Here is a 21,194-nt window from a genome sequence, read left to right as displayed (position 1 = left end):
GATAGAAGTTTCTCTGCTTAAATTTGGCCGGGCACTTTCTTATCCTATTTGAACTAGTTGGAAAAATTCATTACTTTGTAATTTGAATTCATACTTGGATTTTGTCTTTAATTTTATTAGACTGTATTGTTTTTTATTCTTTTTGAATATTTTCGTATTTAGAAATATAAATAAGACTTAATGTAGAAAAATGTTTCAGAGAAAAATAACTAATAGAAAAAAAGTCATTAAACTTTCTTATTCTCCAAAAAATATTAATTGCTAAAAGATATAGTAGTAAGAGTTAATATGAAATCTGATAGCTAGTTTTTAGTTTATCTTCAATTTGCCACCACTTTTAATTTTTTTAAGTTTCATTAAGTAAATCAACGTAAATTAATCACAAAAAACTGTACCTTCACGTTGTATTGTTTACACACACACGCACACACACACACACACACACACACACACACACACGCGCACACACACACACACACACTACACACACACACACACACACACACACACAAATAGATTAATAGGAATATAGAAAAAGACGGATATATATATTCGTCTTTTTCTATATTCCTATTAATCTATTTTCAATTTAAAATTTTTTTTAAAGTATTCGAGACACTCTTTACAATTTTTTTCTGTTTTTTTCATTTCTTCGAAATTTATTCCAAGATTTCCAAATGGTTTTCATAAAATAAATGACCGAAGATGCAAAGCTTGAGAGCTAAAAATGAATTTCTGTGAATTATAAATGTATATAAATGAATAAATAAAACTTATAAATAAAAACACTGACAGATCTAGTTCTAAAGTTTTTTAAATTTGAATTTATTTGAATAACACTACATTGTTAGAAGACTGTAGAGTGTACAGTTTGAAATGCAGCAGTAAATAAAAGAAAACAAAAACTTTTTAGATTTTCTTACATTAGTTCTTGAAACAGTTCTCGGTTTCAAATTATGTTTGATACATTAAAGGAATGAAATTCTGCATAACTATCTTGTTTAAACACCATCAAAGAACACAAAATTCTGAAATGTTAAGCCTATTATAATGTTTTCTCTGAAAATAAAGAGTACAACAGACTAAGAAAGTTTTTATTTTCCTATATTTAAAATAACTTGTACGTACATTATTATCTAGGGACTTATAAATAATTTATAATTACTCATATATTTAGCTTAAAAATGATTTGCTTATTTCTTCAATGGATTTCCCTTTTGTTTCAGGTAGATAAAGCACACCAAAAATAGTACCTGCAAACGAAAAAAATCCAAAAGTCCAGTATAATCCATAATACCCAATATAAGTTACTAAAATATCAAAACTCTTTGTGACAATGAATCCAAAAATTGATAAAGATACGATACTCATAGTCAATACAGCACTTCTGTAATGAATCGGCACTAATTCCGGTGGCATCACGATTCCACAAGGGCCGAAACCAAACGAGAAAGCTGTAATATAGAGCAATAATCCAGCCAACGGAATCCATTCTACAGCACTTACATCGTACTCACGCTTCTGGAAAAGTTTAAAAGCTCCTAGAATTACCAACGATAGAGTCATCATGCTCCCAGACGATATGAATAACACACGCCGACCTAATTTATCTATAAACACAGTGCTAAAAATCGTGGCAGCAACTTGAACAGCAGCAAAAATTGTTGCTGATGTTTGTGGATCCATGGATCCTCCTGAGTTTTTAAAGATTTCGACAGTGTACGAGGTTACTGCGTTGATTCCTGAAAATTGCTGGAAGAAAAAAATGGCTATAGCAATCGCCGTCGGCTTATAAAGAGTTGGATCTTTAAAACTAGCAATTGAGATCCCTAACTGAGATTGTTCCTGCTGGTTCTTGGACAAGTTAAGAAACTCTGCTTTAAAATCAGAGTTTCTTCCCCTGAGGAACTTTAAACTTCTTATAGCTTCTTTTTCGTTTGAGTTTCTAATTAACCACTGAGGAGATTCTGGCATGAAGAACATTAAGCAAGTAGATATGGTTAGTAAAATGGCAGATATCATGGCCATCCACGACCATCGGAGTCCAAAGCCAAAACAAGCCATGATAAGTACACCAATGACATAAGCCAGTTGGAACCCAGCTGCTATGATTCCACGATTTTCCACCGTAGCGATTTCAACACAATATGCTGGAATAACGACTGAGGCCATTCCGTAACTGAATCCTGTAAGTAATCGACCACAATATACCCATGCTAATGTAGGGGCATAGACTACCATTAACCAGCTGATAAGGTATGGAGTAGAGAGGCATATGATGACAGATTTTCGACCATACTTATGGGATAAGAAACCTATAAAAACAAGAATTTTATGAGGATCAAATAAAGTTAAAAAACAACGACTAAAAATACAAAAATAATGCAATTGATATAGACAGTTAGTCGGTTTTGCGCTGTAACAAGCACCATCATCAGTGTTAAAATCCTGATTCTGTAATGTATTTCTTGTAGTACCGAAAAAATTCCGTTATCTATATTTTTGACGCATTGCACGCATTTTTCTTTTTTATTTATAACTATAGCACAAATATACTCTTTTTTTTCTGGGGATTTTGTAAGAAGTTTTATTATTTGCAATATTTAATTGTACAGAATATAAAGGATTCCAAGATTTGGATTATTTAATTTGTAATTAAAATATTTCTTTAAATATAATGTGTGATGGTCTAATATCTGATGGTTAGTAAGGATACGGACATAAAGTGATAAAACCAAAGTATAAACTATGCTTTGATTTGCCATCATATTGGAAACTCCTTATCTCGAAAACTCTTTGACACATAATAAGATTTTATGGATTTATCATTTAGAGCATACGAAAAAAATTGAGAAATGAATGATAAACTATTATACAAAATTAACAACTTATTAGTATAACGTTACTATTATTAACTGTGGATCTACAATTGCTCAGTATCTTTAATGATATATACAATTGAATGAAAAGTAATTGATTTTTATTCCTTAAGCCTTGGTCCAAGACCAAATTTTCTAAACTTTATTTAATGATTCAGACAGAGATCTTTTTTGGATTGCTTTATACCAAACTACGCCCATTAATAATAAACGGAAACAATAAACCTTGATTTTATATAAATGCGTATTTTTTGTAACATTCATACTTATGTTTTTTGAGAAATATCTTTATTTTTAAAATAACTATTTTAGTTTTATGTGAATAAATGCTTAATAAAAGATAAAAACTAAAACAGGTAAAAAAAAAAAATGAGGGAAAAAGATTTATTAAAAAAAAATAGTGCGTGGAGTCCCTCCGCGCGGAAGAAGTTAAACTTCGCAACCTGCGACGTTAATTGCAGAAGAATCAGCAGTCGTAGAGGGATCACTAGTTCTATTCAACGACTCTTTTTCCTGCTCCGCTCGCTTCCGTGCTCTGTAATCACGGTAATATTGTGCATTTTTCCCTCGTGGATTTCTTGAACCAGTGGAAGTGCTTGTGGTTGCCTTATCGTCAAGTCCTGGAAAATGTATTTGTATTAATAATGTATGTGAATGCGTCATAATGTAATTTCAGAAGAGAAACAAATCATTTGATATTCACAAGAGACGTACCTTGACATAACCTTAAATCCGTCGCATTGTCCGTGGGATTGTTTTCACTCATTTTTTACAATTGTTATCCACTAAGTTTGAAAGTAAAAAATACTATCCTAATAAATTGTATGTGTATCAAAACAAACTAAAAAAATATTTATAGAAAAACAATACTTTTATTATTTTTATGCTAGTGAGAACCAAAACAATCTGGAAATGAATGCGGGAAAACTGGATCCTACCACGTGATTTCCCGGCCAATAAAAATGTAGCGTTAAACGTTTAACGCAACCTTGTTGGAAGTCGCATAAGAAGTATAACTTCAAAAACTTGTATTACTAAATATTTAGAGCCTCGTTATTGTTATATCTTTAATAAAATACCTGCTTATGTTTTAACTTTGTCGTAAAACTATTATGAATTTTAAATGCAAAACTTTATTGGTTTATACAATTTATGAATTGCATAAATTATTGATTTATGCAAATTATTTATACATAATTTTAAAACAAACAATGATTTGTGGGATTTCAATTGATATTAATCTAATATTCAAAGTTAAAATTCCAGTAAAAAAATTCACTTATGCAATTATTTTATATGCATTAAGTTCCAATATCTCTTAGAATCGTAGATTTCGGCCAATTTAATATGTTTTAGAAAATTTCGGACTATTAGTCTGAGACAGTTTTGGACCCTAAATCCCATATGTCCAGTCCAAAATCAGTTTAAGAGGTCTGAAACCTAAACCCTGATCACAATTTAAACAAGTTTAAAGATCAAATACAGTAGTGAACAAAGAGTGTAACGATTTCTCTTCATTTTATGCGATTTAAATGTTAAGCTGGAAAAGTTAAATATCTAAAAATGCCTTTATTTTAAAATAAAAAGGTATGTAAATCAAAATAATTATTTTCCCTATGTAAACGTAGCAAAAAATAGACCTTTAATCCAGAAATATTTTTGCGACTTCGCTTAAAACAGCATATTTATTTATTTTAGCATTATTCAAAAAATATCTCGACAGCATTAAAAAAAAAGAAAATTCTAGTTTACTTCAATAAAAAGAACTTTTTAATTACTGTGAATTTTTTGTAAACCTTTCAAAAGAATTATGGAGGATTTTTGGAGGATTATCAGGTCTTAGGTACATTGCCTTACAGAAGGTTAAAAGGTGCACAAAAGGAGAACAAAAGTATTTAGTTCATAAAGCAGAGCAAAAAAAGTGAATACTTTAAAAATTTTTGATTCGTCAGACCCCATTAGTTCAGACAAAAAGTGGTTAAAAGTTTTGACCCGTAGATGATAATTAAATTTTTGCATATTTCACATTTTTTCTGATCCTGTTTATCCAAAAATAATTCCATACTAAGAAAATATTCTTTTTTTAAATTATTTACTATTTTTTATTATTTACTATATTAGTGATAGAAAAGTTTTTTGAATTGGCAAGTATACCAATAAGTACATAAACTCAATGCACGTAATTTTGAATGACAAAATACAAAAGTTTAGGAAAATCTCTGAAAATATAAAAATTTAAGAATGAGTCTTCTTCGAGATGGCAACATACGCAAAACGTGAAATTAACATTAAAACATTATTATAACGTTCGACTGCTCTCCCGACTTAATTAATTGGACCCTATTTTCCAGGTTGCAGCTCCCCTCCATTATTTAAAGAATCCGAATACGACAAAGAACAGTTACGTTTATTCATAGAAAGCACATTTCAGTATACAAGAAAGGAACAACTATTGCCCAAGCATCTCGTTGCTCCATCTCTCTGCACTCATTTAAATTGCTGGTCGGAAACCAATTCCGGAACATGCTTTCAGAGAATTTCCGTAAAAGAAATATACATAAAACCTGGTTCAACCATATTTTAACTATGCAAGCTTTGTCGCCTTGGGGAGGACATGGACCTGCCCCATATTTCCGTCTGTCCTGCGCTCATCTCCACTACTGTGCGTGGACGCCATTGGGAGGCTAGGGCCCGTATGGGCTAAGCATGTCACTATGCACTCAATTCTATTTATCTCTTTTGGTCTTGTTTTTCTTGTTATTTTATCCTTTTTGTTCTTTTAAATTGGCCTGACATTTGAAAAAAAAATTTTCAGTATCTTATTTTGTAATTTAAAATATTTATGATCACATCATATTTAAGGTTGTGCCTTCGAACTAATAAAATTGTATGTTAGTACGTGAAAACTCAATCGTTAGGTCAAAAATTAATAAAATATTCCGTTTTTTTTCTAATATTTTTCACTCTACAGTGTGCAAAATAAAAAACAGACCACTCTGAATAACTTTTGCTCTAATGATTGATCACGTTCTAGGACTCAATTTCAATGGTTCAAGAGGGAAACTCTGAATACTCTTCTTTTTTTCGACGGATTCGCATTTCTGACCACCAAAATATGAATGATAGCCTTAATCTGGGAAATATAGTCCTAATAACTTGGTCAAGAGAGCAGTCCAAAGTTTGGACCTCTTAATGTTAATTTTACTTTTTGCATATTTCGCAATACCTCTGGAACTTTTAAAATGGATTGAAAAATTTTCACTCACAATTATAAAAATCATTTACCCAAAGATAATTTCAAGTAAACAAATTATTTTTTGTAAATATTTAATGCTGACTATTTTATTTAATAATGGTCTAAAAAGTTTTGAATTGTAAGGTATACATTTTAAATAATTTAATTTTATATTTCAAAATACGAAATTTGAGCGATATTGGTCGAATAGTTTCTGAGAAATAAAATTTTAAAAATACGTCTTCTTTGAAATTCGATTTCTCAGGAACTATTCGTTCGATTTCGCCCAAATTTTGTATTTTACTGTTTAAAATTACATTCTTTGAAATGATGTAAGTTGCACATGTTACAATTCAAATTTTTTTAGACAAATAATTAATAAAATGATAAAAAAATGATAAATATTGATTGAAAAAAATATTTTTTGCATGGAATTATCTTTGGATATGCGAATTTAATTATAAAATGGTGAGCAAAATTTTTAAATTCGCTTTAAAATGTCTCAAAATATGATGAAATACGCAAAAAGTAAGATTAACATCAATGGATACAAACTTCAAATTGCTCACCTGATCAAACTATTGGGCCTATAAATCCCATGTTTTGGTTGTCAGAAATCCGAATCCGTCGGTTAACAATGCGTTTAATCTGACAAAGTACATTTTTGCGTAAGATTTCGTAATTTAAAATATCCCCTGCACTCATAAATTAGCATATTAGATAGCAACCCCTCAAACCTTTACGATTGAGTCCCAGAACGTGAAGATCCGATCATTAGATCAAAAGTTATTTTTAATATTCCTAATATTCATCAGCGTCACTAACTATATATATATATATATTTCTCTTACACGGCGACGAAAAAAAGCCTCATTACAACTCCCCGAATGGCAACGATAGAAAAACGACCAATGATTGCCGCTAAAAATGTCACATGCCAAATCTAGATAAGATGGCTCAACATATAGCGCTTTTAAAAACGGAAACTGAAAGAACCAGAGAGAACATAAGCTAGGCAGAAGTGAGTAGTCTTTGTCGACAGTTCCCTATTTTAGTATTTAGTCGAAAGCGCTTTTTTCACAAATTTATATATTACGAACTTATTTGGCGATTTTTGATTTATATTACGAATTTATTTGTTTATGCAGGTTTTTCCATTGTAATTCACTTATTTCAATTTTTAATATACTTAATTATAGCCGAAATTTTAACCTTTTTAAAGAGATATCAGTTTTAGAAATTTTATCTTAAGTTTTTATACTATAGCGCATTTCTAATAGGTTTAACGAATCACATGACATTTATTTGAATTCAAGTTTATTTTAATGACTTAGTATTTACTAAAAAGATGTAATTTTTTTTTTTGAAAAAAAGTTGTCATATGGATTTGAAAGATTGTTTTGAATTCTTAGGTACATTGCAAATGCACAAAATTCTAAGTTAGTAGCGAGCGAAGCAAACCATATAAGATTACGTAGCAATTTTCGGGGGTTGGCGAGCGTTAGCGAGCAGGGGGAGCAGCCCACTGGTATATTTTATTACAGTCATTAGTATATTTATAGAATCCTGCAAATGTATTTTATAATTATTCGTCTTTATGCTAATTTAAGTATCATTTTTACAACAGACATCAATGAAAATTCCAAATCAGTTACGTAATCTTTCTTTTTCATTGATTGAGTGCTATTTTTAGTAGAAACTAATGGACTTGATTTCCTAATCCTTTTCCGATAACTTTTACCAGCGAAAATTGTAATAGTTGGGTTATGGCCGTATTCTCTTATAATTAACATTATCTAAAATACGCCGTTTAGTGATACATTTACTTCCCTCCCTTTTAACTCGTAAGACATTTATTGTGAAAACGTAGAAAGTAATTTGAAATTCATAGAGTTTGTGCTGTTGGCAAGTGTACCGAAATTACTAGTTAAATCTGTACTTTGAGATGGAACCTTTACATTTAAATTTTCTATGAGCAGGTTTGTTTTATAGTACATTTTACTTAACTATTGATATCTATAGGTCTGTTTAGATTTTTAAGAAAATGTTGATGTTTGTTGATGTAAGTTAAAGATGTTTTCGAAGATGTTGTAGATGATCTGAGGATTGTTTACTAAATTGCTTCTGTATGCATTGAAAAATTCAGAATTAATAGCTTTAAAGACTTAAATAACTTTCTAAAACCCAGCGTATAATATGCATGGCAACATTTAGTTTAATGTTAGTACAATGACAACATTTAATTAAAAAAAACAAGATTAATTAAGATTAAGAAAAAATTAAGATTTAAGATTAAAAAAGAGCGGGAAAAGTACTTATGCTTTTAGGCAGTAAAATCTGAAAATTGATTGTTACAAAATGGTTATCTATGTTGATATATACTTCAATTTAACTTCATTGGTCAGTATTTTGAATTAAAATGAGTGATTATAAGAAAGTTAAGATACGGAAGTTAAAAATTACAATTAACCATTTGCAAAGATTTTAGGCGTTTAAAATTCTTATTATTTGAGTCTAGTGGATTTTTCCTTGTGGCAAAATCCACTAAAAAATGCTAAAACTTAAAATGTATCAAAATTTTTATGGAATTATTGAAAGCAGCTAAAATAAAGTTTAGTCGCTGAATTTTTTTAACAGAAAAATATTTCAACGGATTTATGAGTTTAAGTTTTCTTTCTTTTAAACTGTATATTAGTAAAAAAACGCTTTTTCTACCAATATTTAAAGGGTCGGGTCTCATGAGTTTATCCCTTTGACACAAATGGGACCTCTTATATATTTTTTTCTGTCTCTCTAATTACAAGTAGAAATATATTTTGGTACATTTAATTATAAGTCTAGTAGTTACTAAAAAAATCTGTTAGATTATTGGAATTATATTTATACTTAAATATAAAATCCAAAAAGAGTAAGACTTTTTTTTTCATTTATGTTCAAAAATTTATCAGTAATTAATTTTATAAATTAAAGAAATTTCAATGATGTATAACTGTTTCTCTGAGTTCCAAATGACTGTAAATAAGTTCAAATTTGAAAAATTATTGTTCGGAAGTAAGCCGTGTTAAGAAGATCTTACTTTTAACGTAGAAAAAGACACAAGTGTTTCGTGCTATTTTTCATAACCAAAAATTATTAAAAGGTTAAACATGTTATTTTTCACTTATTTCTATCAATACAAAATAATGAAAAAAATATTAAAAATATGTTTAATGAAAATTCTATGGCAAAGAGTTAAAGCCTACTGCATGTAAGTTCTTTAGTATGACTCATCTTTTTACTAAAATGGTTTTTAAATTGCTCATTAAGCAATCTTTTAGGATTTTAGGTATTTTCATATTTAGTGTATAATTCCAATATAGTACTATTTGGATTCTGAAACCGTTTGCTCGATGTGCATTTATCCAATATATATATGTATTTTTATTATATTTCATTATATACTACTATTCCTTTGTTCTGCAAACATATTTATTCATTTCTATGTATTTATTCTACATCCAATTATTCTATATTGAAGTATTATTTTTTTGTTTCGAAATACATTTCAAATTTTTTTTGATTGACCAATTTTCCACAATTTTCAGCTTCTGAATTTTAAACATTGTATTTATCTACGCTATCCTATATTTACTAAGTTTCAAGTCTGTGTGGAGAATCAGTTTTTAATTAAGGAACTTTCAAAAGTTAAATATGATATTAAAAAAATGCAATACAAATAAACAAATAAATAAATAAAATCAAATGGATCAATTACAAAATAAACATTATTTATGTTTTCAGGTTGTATCATTTTCCTTTTTTAATCAAGTTGAAATCAATATATTAGTTAAAAATTAAATATTTTTATTTATTGTCATGTACAAAATATTCTCATATTTTATTACAAGTATTAGAGTTAAATAGATTTTATTGTTCCGGAAGTTAGTTGAAACACTGTAAAAAATTTTTAAAGGTTTATTTTATTCTATATTTATTTAAAAAAATTTCATTTTTAATGAATTTCTAATAAAGAAAGAGAAATTAAAGATACGGATCCCTTTTAATTAAGTTTATTACTAGCTGAATACCCGTTCTTAGTACGGGTTGTAGAAAAATTTTTTTCAGTAAAGTAGTACTGAACAACACTACAAAATCATACATGGAACTGAAAAAAAAAGGCAGACACAATTAATAAAGCTTAAAATAATTTTCAATCATTTATTTAAATTATTATCATTTGTTGCCCTTCTAGGTGGTTTTACGTTATTAAATCGTAGATAAAACGTTTTTTGTAGTTCATCTCATCAGAATATAGATTTACTGAACTCCAGTCTCATTTGTCATGATGTGCACTGCTCGCGACCTACTCAGCCAAATTTACCACTATCAAGTAATTTTTTCCAGTACCTTTCCTTTGAGTGAGGCCGTAAGACACCCCTCAGTAGCGGTATTACAGCTGCTCAGTAATTTCATTAATTACCAAATATATCAGTATAATAATTTTATCGGTGGTTGCAAACTGAAGCCGAAACTTTAAAAACTAATAGATTTCTGATAAGATGTTAACTTGGTTTTTAGAGCATGACCAGTGGTGGAGAAAATTTATTTTAATTCTCATTCATTAAAATATTAATACACTATCTTTTATATCCCTGGAAAATATATTTTCAGAAACTACGTAAAATCCGTTGTGGAATTCTTATTAAAACTACACCAATTACTTAAATACCAGTAGTATGTATTACCGAAATTAATTAAGCGTTAACTGCGTATGATGAATTTTTCTTCTTCTTAAGCAATAAGCACTTTTTAATACATAAGTTATTCTTTTATCTCAATTAATAAATTTACTGATATTAATTAATCAATTGTGTCAATAATAGTACCTTTACTCAATAAATTTTTCGTTTTAGTCAATAGCTTATTTCCTTTATTTAATATGCCTATGTTACCGAAGTAAGTTGAGCATCATTGGCGTAAATAATAGTGCGGCGATTTTGTGTAATTCTCCTAAACGAATTAGCACCACTTTGCTATTAATTTTGCCTTTCAATGCTAGTTACATACTATTGCAATAACTATATTTTTTCCTTTCAATTTTCGTTGATTTTTAACTATTTACTTTTATCCCAACATATTTAAAAGATATACTATGAACAAAATAAAAACGTGGTATCAGATATCCTTAGAAATATCAATTTGGTAAGGTAAACCATACATGCTACCACGTTAAATTTAATCACTGAATTTATCCGGCATAAAAAAATAATTAAATATTAAAGTAAGTATTAAAAATTTTTTGATTGTATAGAGCTGCAAGCAAGCAAATATCAGTGATGTTATAATTAAAATATTTATAAAAAAAACAGAATCGTCTATAGTGTAATTTAAAACAATAGCTAAAGCGTAACAAATCAGAAAAATCCATTTCGTTTTCTGCTCTAATCGTCCGAACGGTTTGCAGTAGAATATTCTAATTTCAGCAGTAACCTTCTCCCTGCTTCGAGCTATCAGTATGCCAAATTTCCTTGCTCTCAGTCGGATAATTTGGGAGTCTATATTGGCCACACAGACAAAAAATACATTATTTTTTTAATATTTTTGGATAATAAGTTTAACTATTGTAACTTTATCAAATATGATTAAAGAAATGAATGATTTACATAATTTTCAAATTCTAAACACAAAAAGTGTAAATCATGCAATGTAATCTGTCATTGGTTCCACGAAAACTGCATTCTTTGGTATCTGTTTACGCAATTGGTACTAATAAGAATTTCTGAATTGTTTTAGTGCAGGATTGTTTACTTTAATTTTGTTTTGTTACAGTAAAGTGCAATTTAACATCGCTTATCTTTATTAATTGTTTGTGAGGCCACTTTCTAGATTAGATATCGTTGAAAGTAACTGGTTTATTCGATATTTATCGATAGGTATCTTTTATAATGAATGAAATTATGTAATTTCTACAAACTATTAAAATAGCAGATAACATTTCACGTTTTCCTGACATAGTTGTTCCCTTTACCACCAAGAGTTAGTTTAGAGTGACTAGCAATTTTAAAGTAAGATTTATGGGAGCTAGAAAATAAAGGAGAAAATTTCATCAGAAAAAAAAGTTTTTATTATTTCATTTATTTAATTTTTCTTTTATTTTTCTATTCTTCCTTATTGGTGTTAAAAATTGCGATGGTGCTTTGAACTTCTAGTCATGTTCTAATCAATGGTATGCTTAGTTAATCTGAACAATTAACCGTATACACTTTTACAGGTTATGTTTTTGTTTTTAACGCCTTTTTTTATTTTCCGAAGCTGTAAGTGCACATCTTAAGCTGAGAAGTCTATCAAAGAAATTGTATTTATAAAGTTTTTTCCAAAACCAAATGATTTCTAAAACTTTTTATCAGCAAGATAATGACCGTGCGCATATAGATTTCTTTTTCTTGTAGAGGAGTGTTTTTGCTTTGACAATGTGTCTCGTGGGCGATATATCCCTCCATGCAAACTACATCTTTGGGTGCACGACATTTTAGAAATCAGATTCCAAAATTTGATTGTTATAAAAACCCGAGTCTTGTGTAAACACATTGGATGCAAATTAAAGGTTTTCGGTCAAAAGGTACAGATACACAAATTTCAACTTGTCATAACAGGCGTTAAAAATTAAGTCACATATGCCGCTTTATATTATAAGACTTATCATTTTTATATTTCATTTAACTTAGTATTTCCAAAAATCCCGCTTAAATTAGATTTTTTTTTAAAAATTTATGAGCATCAGCACAATATATTTGTTAAAATTTCTGATTTGTTAAAACAAATTACAAATCGGGGAATATGAACTAGAATAAATTTTCTCTTGATTGGTAATTTTAAAATATCGATTTTGAACAAGATGAATGTTCGTGCAAAATATCCTTAGGAAACAGTAATACGAACATTAATTAAACAAACATGATTCTTTTTTTACTGAACGTGAGATCCACTAGACGGTAAAAGTATAAATTTTCAGTAAGTGACTCTGTTTTTGTTGTTGTTTCTAAAGCCACTTGATAACACCAGCAAGGCTGCTCGGTGAAACCAAGCGAATTTTAGGCAGATGGTGCGCTTCTTGTTTTCCAGTAGCGCCATCTATGACAAAGAATATGTCTTTAGCCACACACACGTCACAGCCCGTTTTTAGGGAGGACAAATTGATACATCCATTTATTCGTGCACGGACCGCAATTTTCACCTGAACTGGAGAACAATCAATCTCCAATTAGTCAAACCCCAGAGGTATTGATCTGTTATGGGAACATGAAGGGCTTTGTGCCCCATCAAATTTAACGTGTACCAGTCGCCATTTACTACACGAAGAGTCTTCGGAAGGTAGGGATCAAACTCACGACCTCACGTTCATGGGACGAACACCCTAGCAACCAGGCTATCAATCCCCTGTAAATGACTCTTGATTGAATATGTGCTATGGAATAAAAAGGAGTTCGTTTAATATCCCTACCGTTCGGTGGGTCAAGGCCCTCGTATAGAATATCACTAATGAACGAATTTAAATGCTAGAATTAAGAAGTTTTTATCAAATCTTCTAATGTAACATAAATGAGTCCTGATGGCTCAGGGCATAGACTATTCGCCTTCCAATAAGGTGAGTCGGGTTCGAATCCCATCGATGGCTGGTTGAAACATATACCGCATCTGGTTTGCACCGACCACAGTGCTGACGTTAAATATCTTCAGTGGTAGACGTATCATGTGTAAGAGTTCCCTTGCCGTTAAGCTAATCGTGTGAGTTTTTCGTTTTTTCCTCTCCATGTAACGCAAATGCCGGTTAGTTCCATCAAAAGTTCTCTGCGAAGGCAAATTTATCCCAATACTTGATCTAGGAGATCCCTTGTCTTCTGGAACGGGTTCAAAATTTCAGGGCTATGGATTTGAACATTAGTAGTCGTAAACTCAAAGTCAACGACGGTTATAAAATAAAATAAAATGTAACATAAATGTGGGTTAAATTCACTCAAAGTCAAAGAATTTTTAAAAAAGACATAATCTTAAAGCAAAATTTTGACTCGAGGTTTCCTTTTTCTTCTAATAATATTCAAAATTACTAAGCAAACAAAGAAGATATCTGAGTATTCCATGCGAATCGGTCATAATTTATATTACAAGTCGTTTTCTAAGATATAAAAATGGAAACTTTTTTTATTTATTTAGAAGTAATTATTGAGTTATAAATTCCAAAAACTGAAATTTGGCTCCTTGAGTGAGTTTTATTTATTCTGCCGAGTTCTTTTCCTTCTCTTAAATCAAGACTTACTACCTTAATTGAAAACCTTTGCATTTACGTTTTGAAGGGCAAAAATTAAAAGATTAAAGTATTCAAAAATGGAAATTTTTTAAAAGTAACATCTGTCATCCGCGCCAGATGGTTCATACGTAATTCAAATATCCATAATGATCTCAAAATTCCGCTTCTATCCGAATATATACACAAACGCAGACTTCTACGACAAGGCCATAAAATGCAGCACAGCCAACTTCAATCAGATTTTTAATTTCGAGAACTATAAAAAAGACGATAAACTAAGACCAATAGCCGCTCATTTCACCTCCCACGCCTCATACCACAACTATCAGCACAAATAATAGTCTTCAATTCCAGCATCTATAGTCTACATCAATAATCCAAAGTATCAATAGTCCACAGCATCAAACACTTTACCAATACTGAAATCCTGACCTATGTTACTTCACGTTGACAATCAAACTACAGCCATTCACAGATTACAGCAAGTTGCTCTTATTATTTTCATTTTCTTTCAGTTATGCAAGCAAGGTGCTTGTCTCCCTGTAACAGCCACCCCATAGACTGCTGAACTCAAACTATCTTTTATTTTAACTTTTTATACTATTTCATGATGTATGGGATATGGGCCTTCTGCGCGGCCCAGGTGCCCAATTTTTTATAAATAAATAAAGAAAGAAAAGTAACATCTGCAGTTACTGCATAATTCTGCATGTTAAGAGTATCTTTTTACAAAATATAACTATCCTTACTGAATTAGAGTTTTAACGAAAATTTATTTGAAAAGTATTGCATTTTAAGTATCTAAGAAATGATTCTTACAACCATTATTTATACATTTCCCCTAACTCACATTTTTTGTGTTCAATGTGTATTAACCAAAAAAAAATTGTGAGTAAAAATTCGAGTATCTTCCTTACAATATGGAAGAGTTAAGGCAGAGTCCCTACACACTAAAAATCCTTAAAAAAATTTACATTTCAAAATAGATATCTAAATTATTTACTTACCAGACAATATATTACCAAAACTACTCGTGACTGTGGGCAGACTTGCAATCCACGTGATTTGAGAAAGAGTTATCCCATAGAATCGACTTCCATATCTTTGCATATCCACAGACGCCGGAGCTGTAAAGGACGCGGCTAAGCCTAAGACTACACAATACATTAATGCTGAAACAGCTGCAAAATATGTAAACTTCAGATTCCGAGGCGGACAGTTCTTGATGTTTTTAGTTTCAGAATAAGGAAAATCCATTTCTTTTTCTTCAGATACAACACATTTCAGTGGAGTAGACATTAAATTGCTAAAATTGCTTGCAGAAGCATTGAAGAAGGATTTTGACTGGGACAGCATTTGCATTTAATGATCATCGTCCTCTAAAAGATATTTCACCTATTTAGTTTAAACAATTGATTTCGTAAAAACGATTTAAATCCTAGTTTTTATGAAATAAAGAAGTTCAATAAATTCAATAAAATTAAACTTTTTCATAGAGAAAGTTTGGCTTGGCAGAAAGGAAATAACATAAATCTTGTGATTTTTTATCGTCACCTCGCGTTCATCAGTTATATAAAAATGACAGAATAGTAAAAATACCGAAACTGGAATTTTTTTTTTTGAATTGATAAGAAATGCTTTTAAAAAGAAACAATATGTGTTGTTATCAAAGCAAATGCGCGATAAGCTTTAGGTGACGCATTATCAAAATGGAATTACAAAACAAATCTTTATTTCTGGAAAGGATTCTATTTGTAAATAGAACAAAGCTCAGACCCGTGGAACTTAGAAAAATAAACATTCCTACAAATGGGATAAAACAGCTTTGCTTAAGGGATGTTTTGCCTTTTATTGCGAATGCCAAATGCAAGATTCTAAGATTAATAAGATTTCTTTAGAAAAATTGAAAAATTGATTTTTTTTTCATGATAAGTTCTCTACGTTTTGCTTTGATCCAAGATAAGAAATAACTAAAATTCGAAATATATCTCAAATTTAATAACAGAAATTTTTTGAAAAAGAAATATAGTTGCAATGCTACGTTGCCATATACGATGCTTTTTAAGATAAATCGAAAATTGTTTGTTTTAAACGCATAGCCAAATTTGACTGTTAGTGCTTTTTCTTCCTTATAACACGCCTCTTCCTTTTCCTCCTGCCTCAAAAAATTGCTGTACAAAAACTATTTGTGAGTTGAGTAAAACTACAAAATAAAGTTTAAATATAAGGAACTTGTTGCTTTTAAAATAAATTTTCAATCTAACTTTGATTTCAAAACTAATTTTTTCTTTAAAAAATCTCCAGAAGTTTTATTTATATTTGAATGTATTAATTCAATATTCGAAAAATTCCAACAATAATAATAAACCTACTTTTTAAAATTTATTCTACATATATTCTTTAAAAAATTTCTACTACCAGCATCAAATTTTTAATTTAATTTGTTTCAAAACGCTTAATAAAGATGAATAAATAATAAACCTTTTTCGAAAATATTATTTATTTATGATAACATAAATAATATTTAAGATTTTACATGTTTAGCATATCAATTATTTCCCTTCAACTTATTTTCTTTCTCATATATTTAAAAATAAATAAATTAAATTGAAATTAAAATAAAAGTTTGTTTTTTTGTGTTGAAACTTTGCTTCATAAAAATGACAATGAAGTAATTAAAAGCAACTTAATAAGCGCACAACTTTTGAGAAAAGAAAGACAAATTTTAATAAGAACGATCTTTTCGGGAATGACTAAAATTTAAAACAAGTTATGAACGAGCGTATAAAACAAATACTGAAAAAAAGAGCATAAAAATTATTATTTCAATTAACACGTTTTTTAAATAGCTGGTGGCAATTCCTTTATATTTTAATAAGTAACGACCGTAACTTGTAAAGGCGAAAATACTTTGAGTTCGCATTAATTAAAACTAAAAGTGTAGCTGAAATAAAATGTAAAAACATTGAGATGCAAGTTTTTACAAATTAATTAATTTGATTAAAGTCCCTTTGGCTCCAAGAATGAAGTGTTATTTTGCTGACTTGATTCGAAAATTGAAATACTGTAGACTAATTTAAGGACTTCGTAAATTAAATACGAAGCCTAACCCAGCTATAACTATCAAAGAAGGAAAAGTTTTTAAAAGATAATTATTCTACAAATGAAACAAGACTTTCAAAAACTTTTATAAATAAAAAATTTACTATGGATAGGGTGAATAAAAATACTAATAAAATTTCAGTTTGTTATCGCAGATATATAAAAAAAACAGTCATTAATAAGACCATAAAAATTCTCTGATAACCCTGGGGTACAATTTTTCTTTCTTTCATTCTTTCTTTCCTTTTTTTTTTTTTTTTTTTTTTTTTTTGCTTTCTGTTGCATGAGATTTTTTTAAACAGGTCAAAGATACTCTTTAGCGACATTTTTTAAATGACATTTTCAGTCCATTTTTGTCAAAATTTACAAATTTAAGAACGTTATATATAATAGGGAGTAGCACAAATGTTGCGACAGACTTCTAGTAAACTTAATGCGCAGCATCAAGATTAAATTTGTATACGAAACCATGCTCAGAAATGTCGTCATACGCCGCTAAGGGTGCTTCCCCTCTTATGAACTGTTTATTCTTGTGCTTTTGAACAAATAATGGGGATAAATAAAGGGTATAATGATAACAGGTCATATTAATGAGGTAATAATAATCATAGGTCATAGTAGGAAAGCACTCCTACCCACGTACGACAGTATTTTTGGGAATGGTTTCCCAGGCAATTTTAATCTTGATGATGTACCTAAGGTCCTTTAGAAGTTTATTGCAATATTTGCGTAGTTCCTGTCATATGTAACGTTTTTAAACATTTAGCCTTAACATATATTTTAACATTTCGTCAAAAAATTGTCTAAAAATGTCTTTTTAAAAACTCTGTTGCTTTGATCAAAAAACTAATTTCAAATTTGCAATCCCCTCACCTGAATTAGGCAAGATCTATTTTTTGTATAAATGCATCAAAAAATTTGCTCCCTAGTGTAATTAACGCAATAATTTTTTCCCAGCACAAAAACAAGTTGTTGTGTAATTTCACCAACCATTTTAAATTCAACTATTTTGACAGTGTTTCCAACCAAATGTTTCAAAAATCAAATTCGCTGTTATTTTTGAAGGGATAGGAAATTAAGACACCGAATTACTTCATGAATATAAAAACCATTTCCCAGCCTCAAATTGACAAAAGGATGAAATTTGTATTATGGTATTACACTTAAAGTGATGTCATAATTATCCTTAGACATTACCTGAGAGATTAATGTATTGAATTTGCATTTATCAACGTTTTTCTGCTTTTTAAATGCAGTAGAACGCATATCATCGAAACATTAAGTGTAATTATAACGCTTCTGAACGTATTACTGTGCAATTTATATTGATGAACCAGATCATCATGATCGTTAAACGATACACTTTATCGAATGATTTTCCGTCTCATCGCTGTAAGCTTTGTTTTGTATTAAAATAAAAATTTATAAGCCAATTAAACATATAAAGACAATTCATTATATTTTTTAATTCTTATTCAAAATTATAAGAAATTAAGGAATGTGAAATCATAGAAATTTTGTAGAAAATAGTCATTAGTGTAGGGGAGAGTGGGGTGAATTGTAACAGGGTACGATTGTAACAGAGCAAAAATTTCGAGTGTCGGGTTCTAGATTTGGTTCCTAGGTGGCGCACAAGGTGTATTTAATAAATCTACATCTACACCCCTGCTGGCAACCATTTTTATGTACTTTTGAAAGAGTTACATCACAAAAGATATTTTCACGCTACGTAAGTACTTTTTTTGGTAGTATTAGAATATTATATTGTAACAAAGTAATTTTGTTTAAACAAATAAAAATTATTAACCGAATATGTAAATGGACACCTTAATTAACTTTTCAAAGTAAAAAAAGATTAGTTTTGTTAATTAACTAGCATTGTTTTTAACAAATGAAGCTGAAACGGCGTCTTGGGGACGATTGTAACAATAAGTAAAGTGACGATTGTAACAGCTGAAAATAAATAATCTTATGTTTACAAACCATTACTTAACTCTTTAAGAACCACCAATAGTTTCCTATATCATTCATATTATGTTGCATGTGCATTATTTTACTTGTCACCTTTCACAGCATAAATTAAAATTTTTAGCCCCTTAAAGTTAAAAGTTTAACCCTTTAGGTCTCTGCTCATTATTATTTTTATTACTAAAGTATCACTACTATTTTGATCAATAAAAAATATATCACAACTATGATAATATGTATAACTAACTATGTTTTAGTTGAATTTATGAACTGCTGCAATGGACCCCGTAAATGGGGACAATTGTAACAAGTGCACGACTGTCAAAAATTGTTAATAACTAATATAATAACATTTAAAATAAGGTTTTTTTTTTCTAGTAGAGGATAGTCTACTTTACTCGTCTGTCAATTAATGCTAATAATATATTGAATTTTTTGTTAGTTAAAAATAGTTAAGTAAAAAATGTTACAATTGACCCCACTCTCCCCTATAATTATGCATCGCACGCAAACGTATATGAAGATTTCAGTGGAAGAAGATTCTAAATGTTCTTTAGACAAAACTGAGATTCCTTGGCAGAAAATTTAATTGTGCATTTTACAAATTTCACAGATGAAGGTATTAGCAGACAGTTCTCGGGCAAAAATCAAAAAATTCATCCTTAGAAAGCCTCTTTTTTGGCAGCATATTAAGACGCTAGGAGTTCAAACACCGAGAACGGTTTAAATATGTGTTAGAGATTTTAAATATGACCACTTGGTGGCTTTTGGGCAAAAAATCCATGCAAGGCCTACTCTTTATAATTTGATTTTTTTCCCTTTTTTTACTAATATTAAACATGAAATTATTTAAACATTTTTATAATATTAAACATCTTACAATGTTCTATGCTCACAAGGGGAAGTAAATTAATGTTCGCAGAATAAAACAGAAAGAAAAAGTATGTTTTTGTGTCCAATTTTAAATCAAAAGTTTGCGTAATGCTAAATAATAGACTTATATGTAGAAGAATCGTACTAAGTATATAATGTGTTCACTTTACGTATATAAATCTGATCAAAAATTATTCAGGTAATTCTATTTTTTCTTTACCAACTACAGACTTAGCATCTTTCATTCAAAAAGTGTTTGAGTTAAACGTCGAAAGCAGAAGGTATGCTTAGGCTATAAGCAAAAAAAAAAGATAAAATAACATTGAAAATCTTCCTATATTTTATAAAGCTAAATAAATTACAAAAAATATAACGGACCAACCTCAATAACTTTTGATCTAATGATCGGATCTTCAGGTTTTAGGACTCAATGTTAATGGTTTGAGGGGTTGACCTCAAATATGCTCATTATTTAATTTAAACGATATCTTACGTTACGAAATCAGACAAAAAAATTTACTTTCTCTGAATAGATATACTTTTTTTTGTTGTTGATGGATTCAAATTTCTGACTCCCAAAATGTAAGGCTTTGCGGCAATCTGGGAAATACGATCTTAATAGTTTGTTCACGTGAGCCACCACTTGATGTTAATTTTATTTCTTATGTACTTCGCCATATCTCGAGAACTTTTTAAGTAAGTTGAAAAATTTTTGCACACAATTATAAGATTCGTTTATCTAAAAGTAATTCCATGCAAAATATAGAACTTTTAGTAAATATTTATCACTTTAATTATAGTCGAAAAATTTCGAATTATGCGGAATACACAGTTTTTTACATAATTTTAAAGA

General features: G+C 29.5%; 1 protein-coding gene and 1 long non-coding RNA gene across 6 annotated transcripts in view; one reads left to right on the top strand and one right to left on the bottom strand.

Annotated features, from left to right (window-relative positions):
• LOC139426072 (uncharacterized) overlaps positions 1 to 1,365 on the top strand; it is a 52,139-nt gene extending 50,774 nt beyond the window's left edge. For 3 of the 5 annotated variants that reach the window (XR_011637349.2, XR_015435421.1, XR_015435420.1), the window contains one exon: positions 1,227 to 1,365. This is a non-coding gene — a long non-coding RNA (uncharacterized LOC139426072). The remainder of the gene's footprint in view (positions 1 to 1,226) is intronic. The other 2 variants (XR_015435419.1, XR_015435418.1) reach the window with 2 other exon arrangements.
• LOC107444310 (facilitated trehalose transporter Tret1) lies at positions 1,076 to 16,027 on the bottom strand. The gene is made up of 2 exons (XM_016058418.5): positions 15,406 to 16,027; positions 1,076 to 2,315 (listed from the first exon to the last, which is right to left on the bottom strand). The coding sequence occupies exons 1-2, from the start codon at positions 15,758 to 15,760 to the stop codon at positions 1,174 to 1,176; spliced, it is 1,497 nt and encodes a 498-aa protein (XP_015913904.3). The 5' UTR covers positions 15,761 to 16,027; the 3' UTR covers positions 1,076 to 1,173.
• Between the last annotated feature and the right edge of the window lie 5,167 nt (positions 16,028 to 21,194).

Source organism: Parasteatoda tepidariorum, chromosome 7 (genome assembly GCF_982258835.1).
Source record: "Parasteatoda tepidariorum strain Cologne lab strain chromosome 7, Ptep-v5.0, whole genome shotgun sequence".
Classification (NCBI taxonomy): domain Eukaryota; kingdom Metazoa; phylum Arthropoda; class Arachnida; order Araneae; family Theridiidae; genus Parasteatoda; species Parasteatoda tepidariorum.
This window is presented reverse-complemented; position numbering and strand designations above follow the sequence as displayed.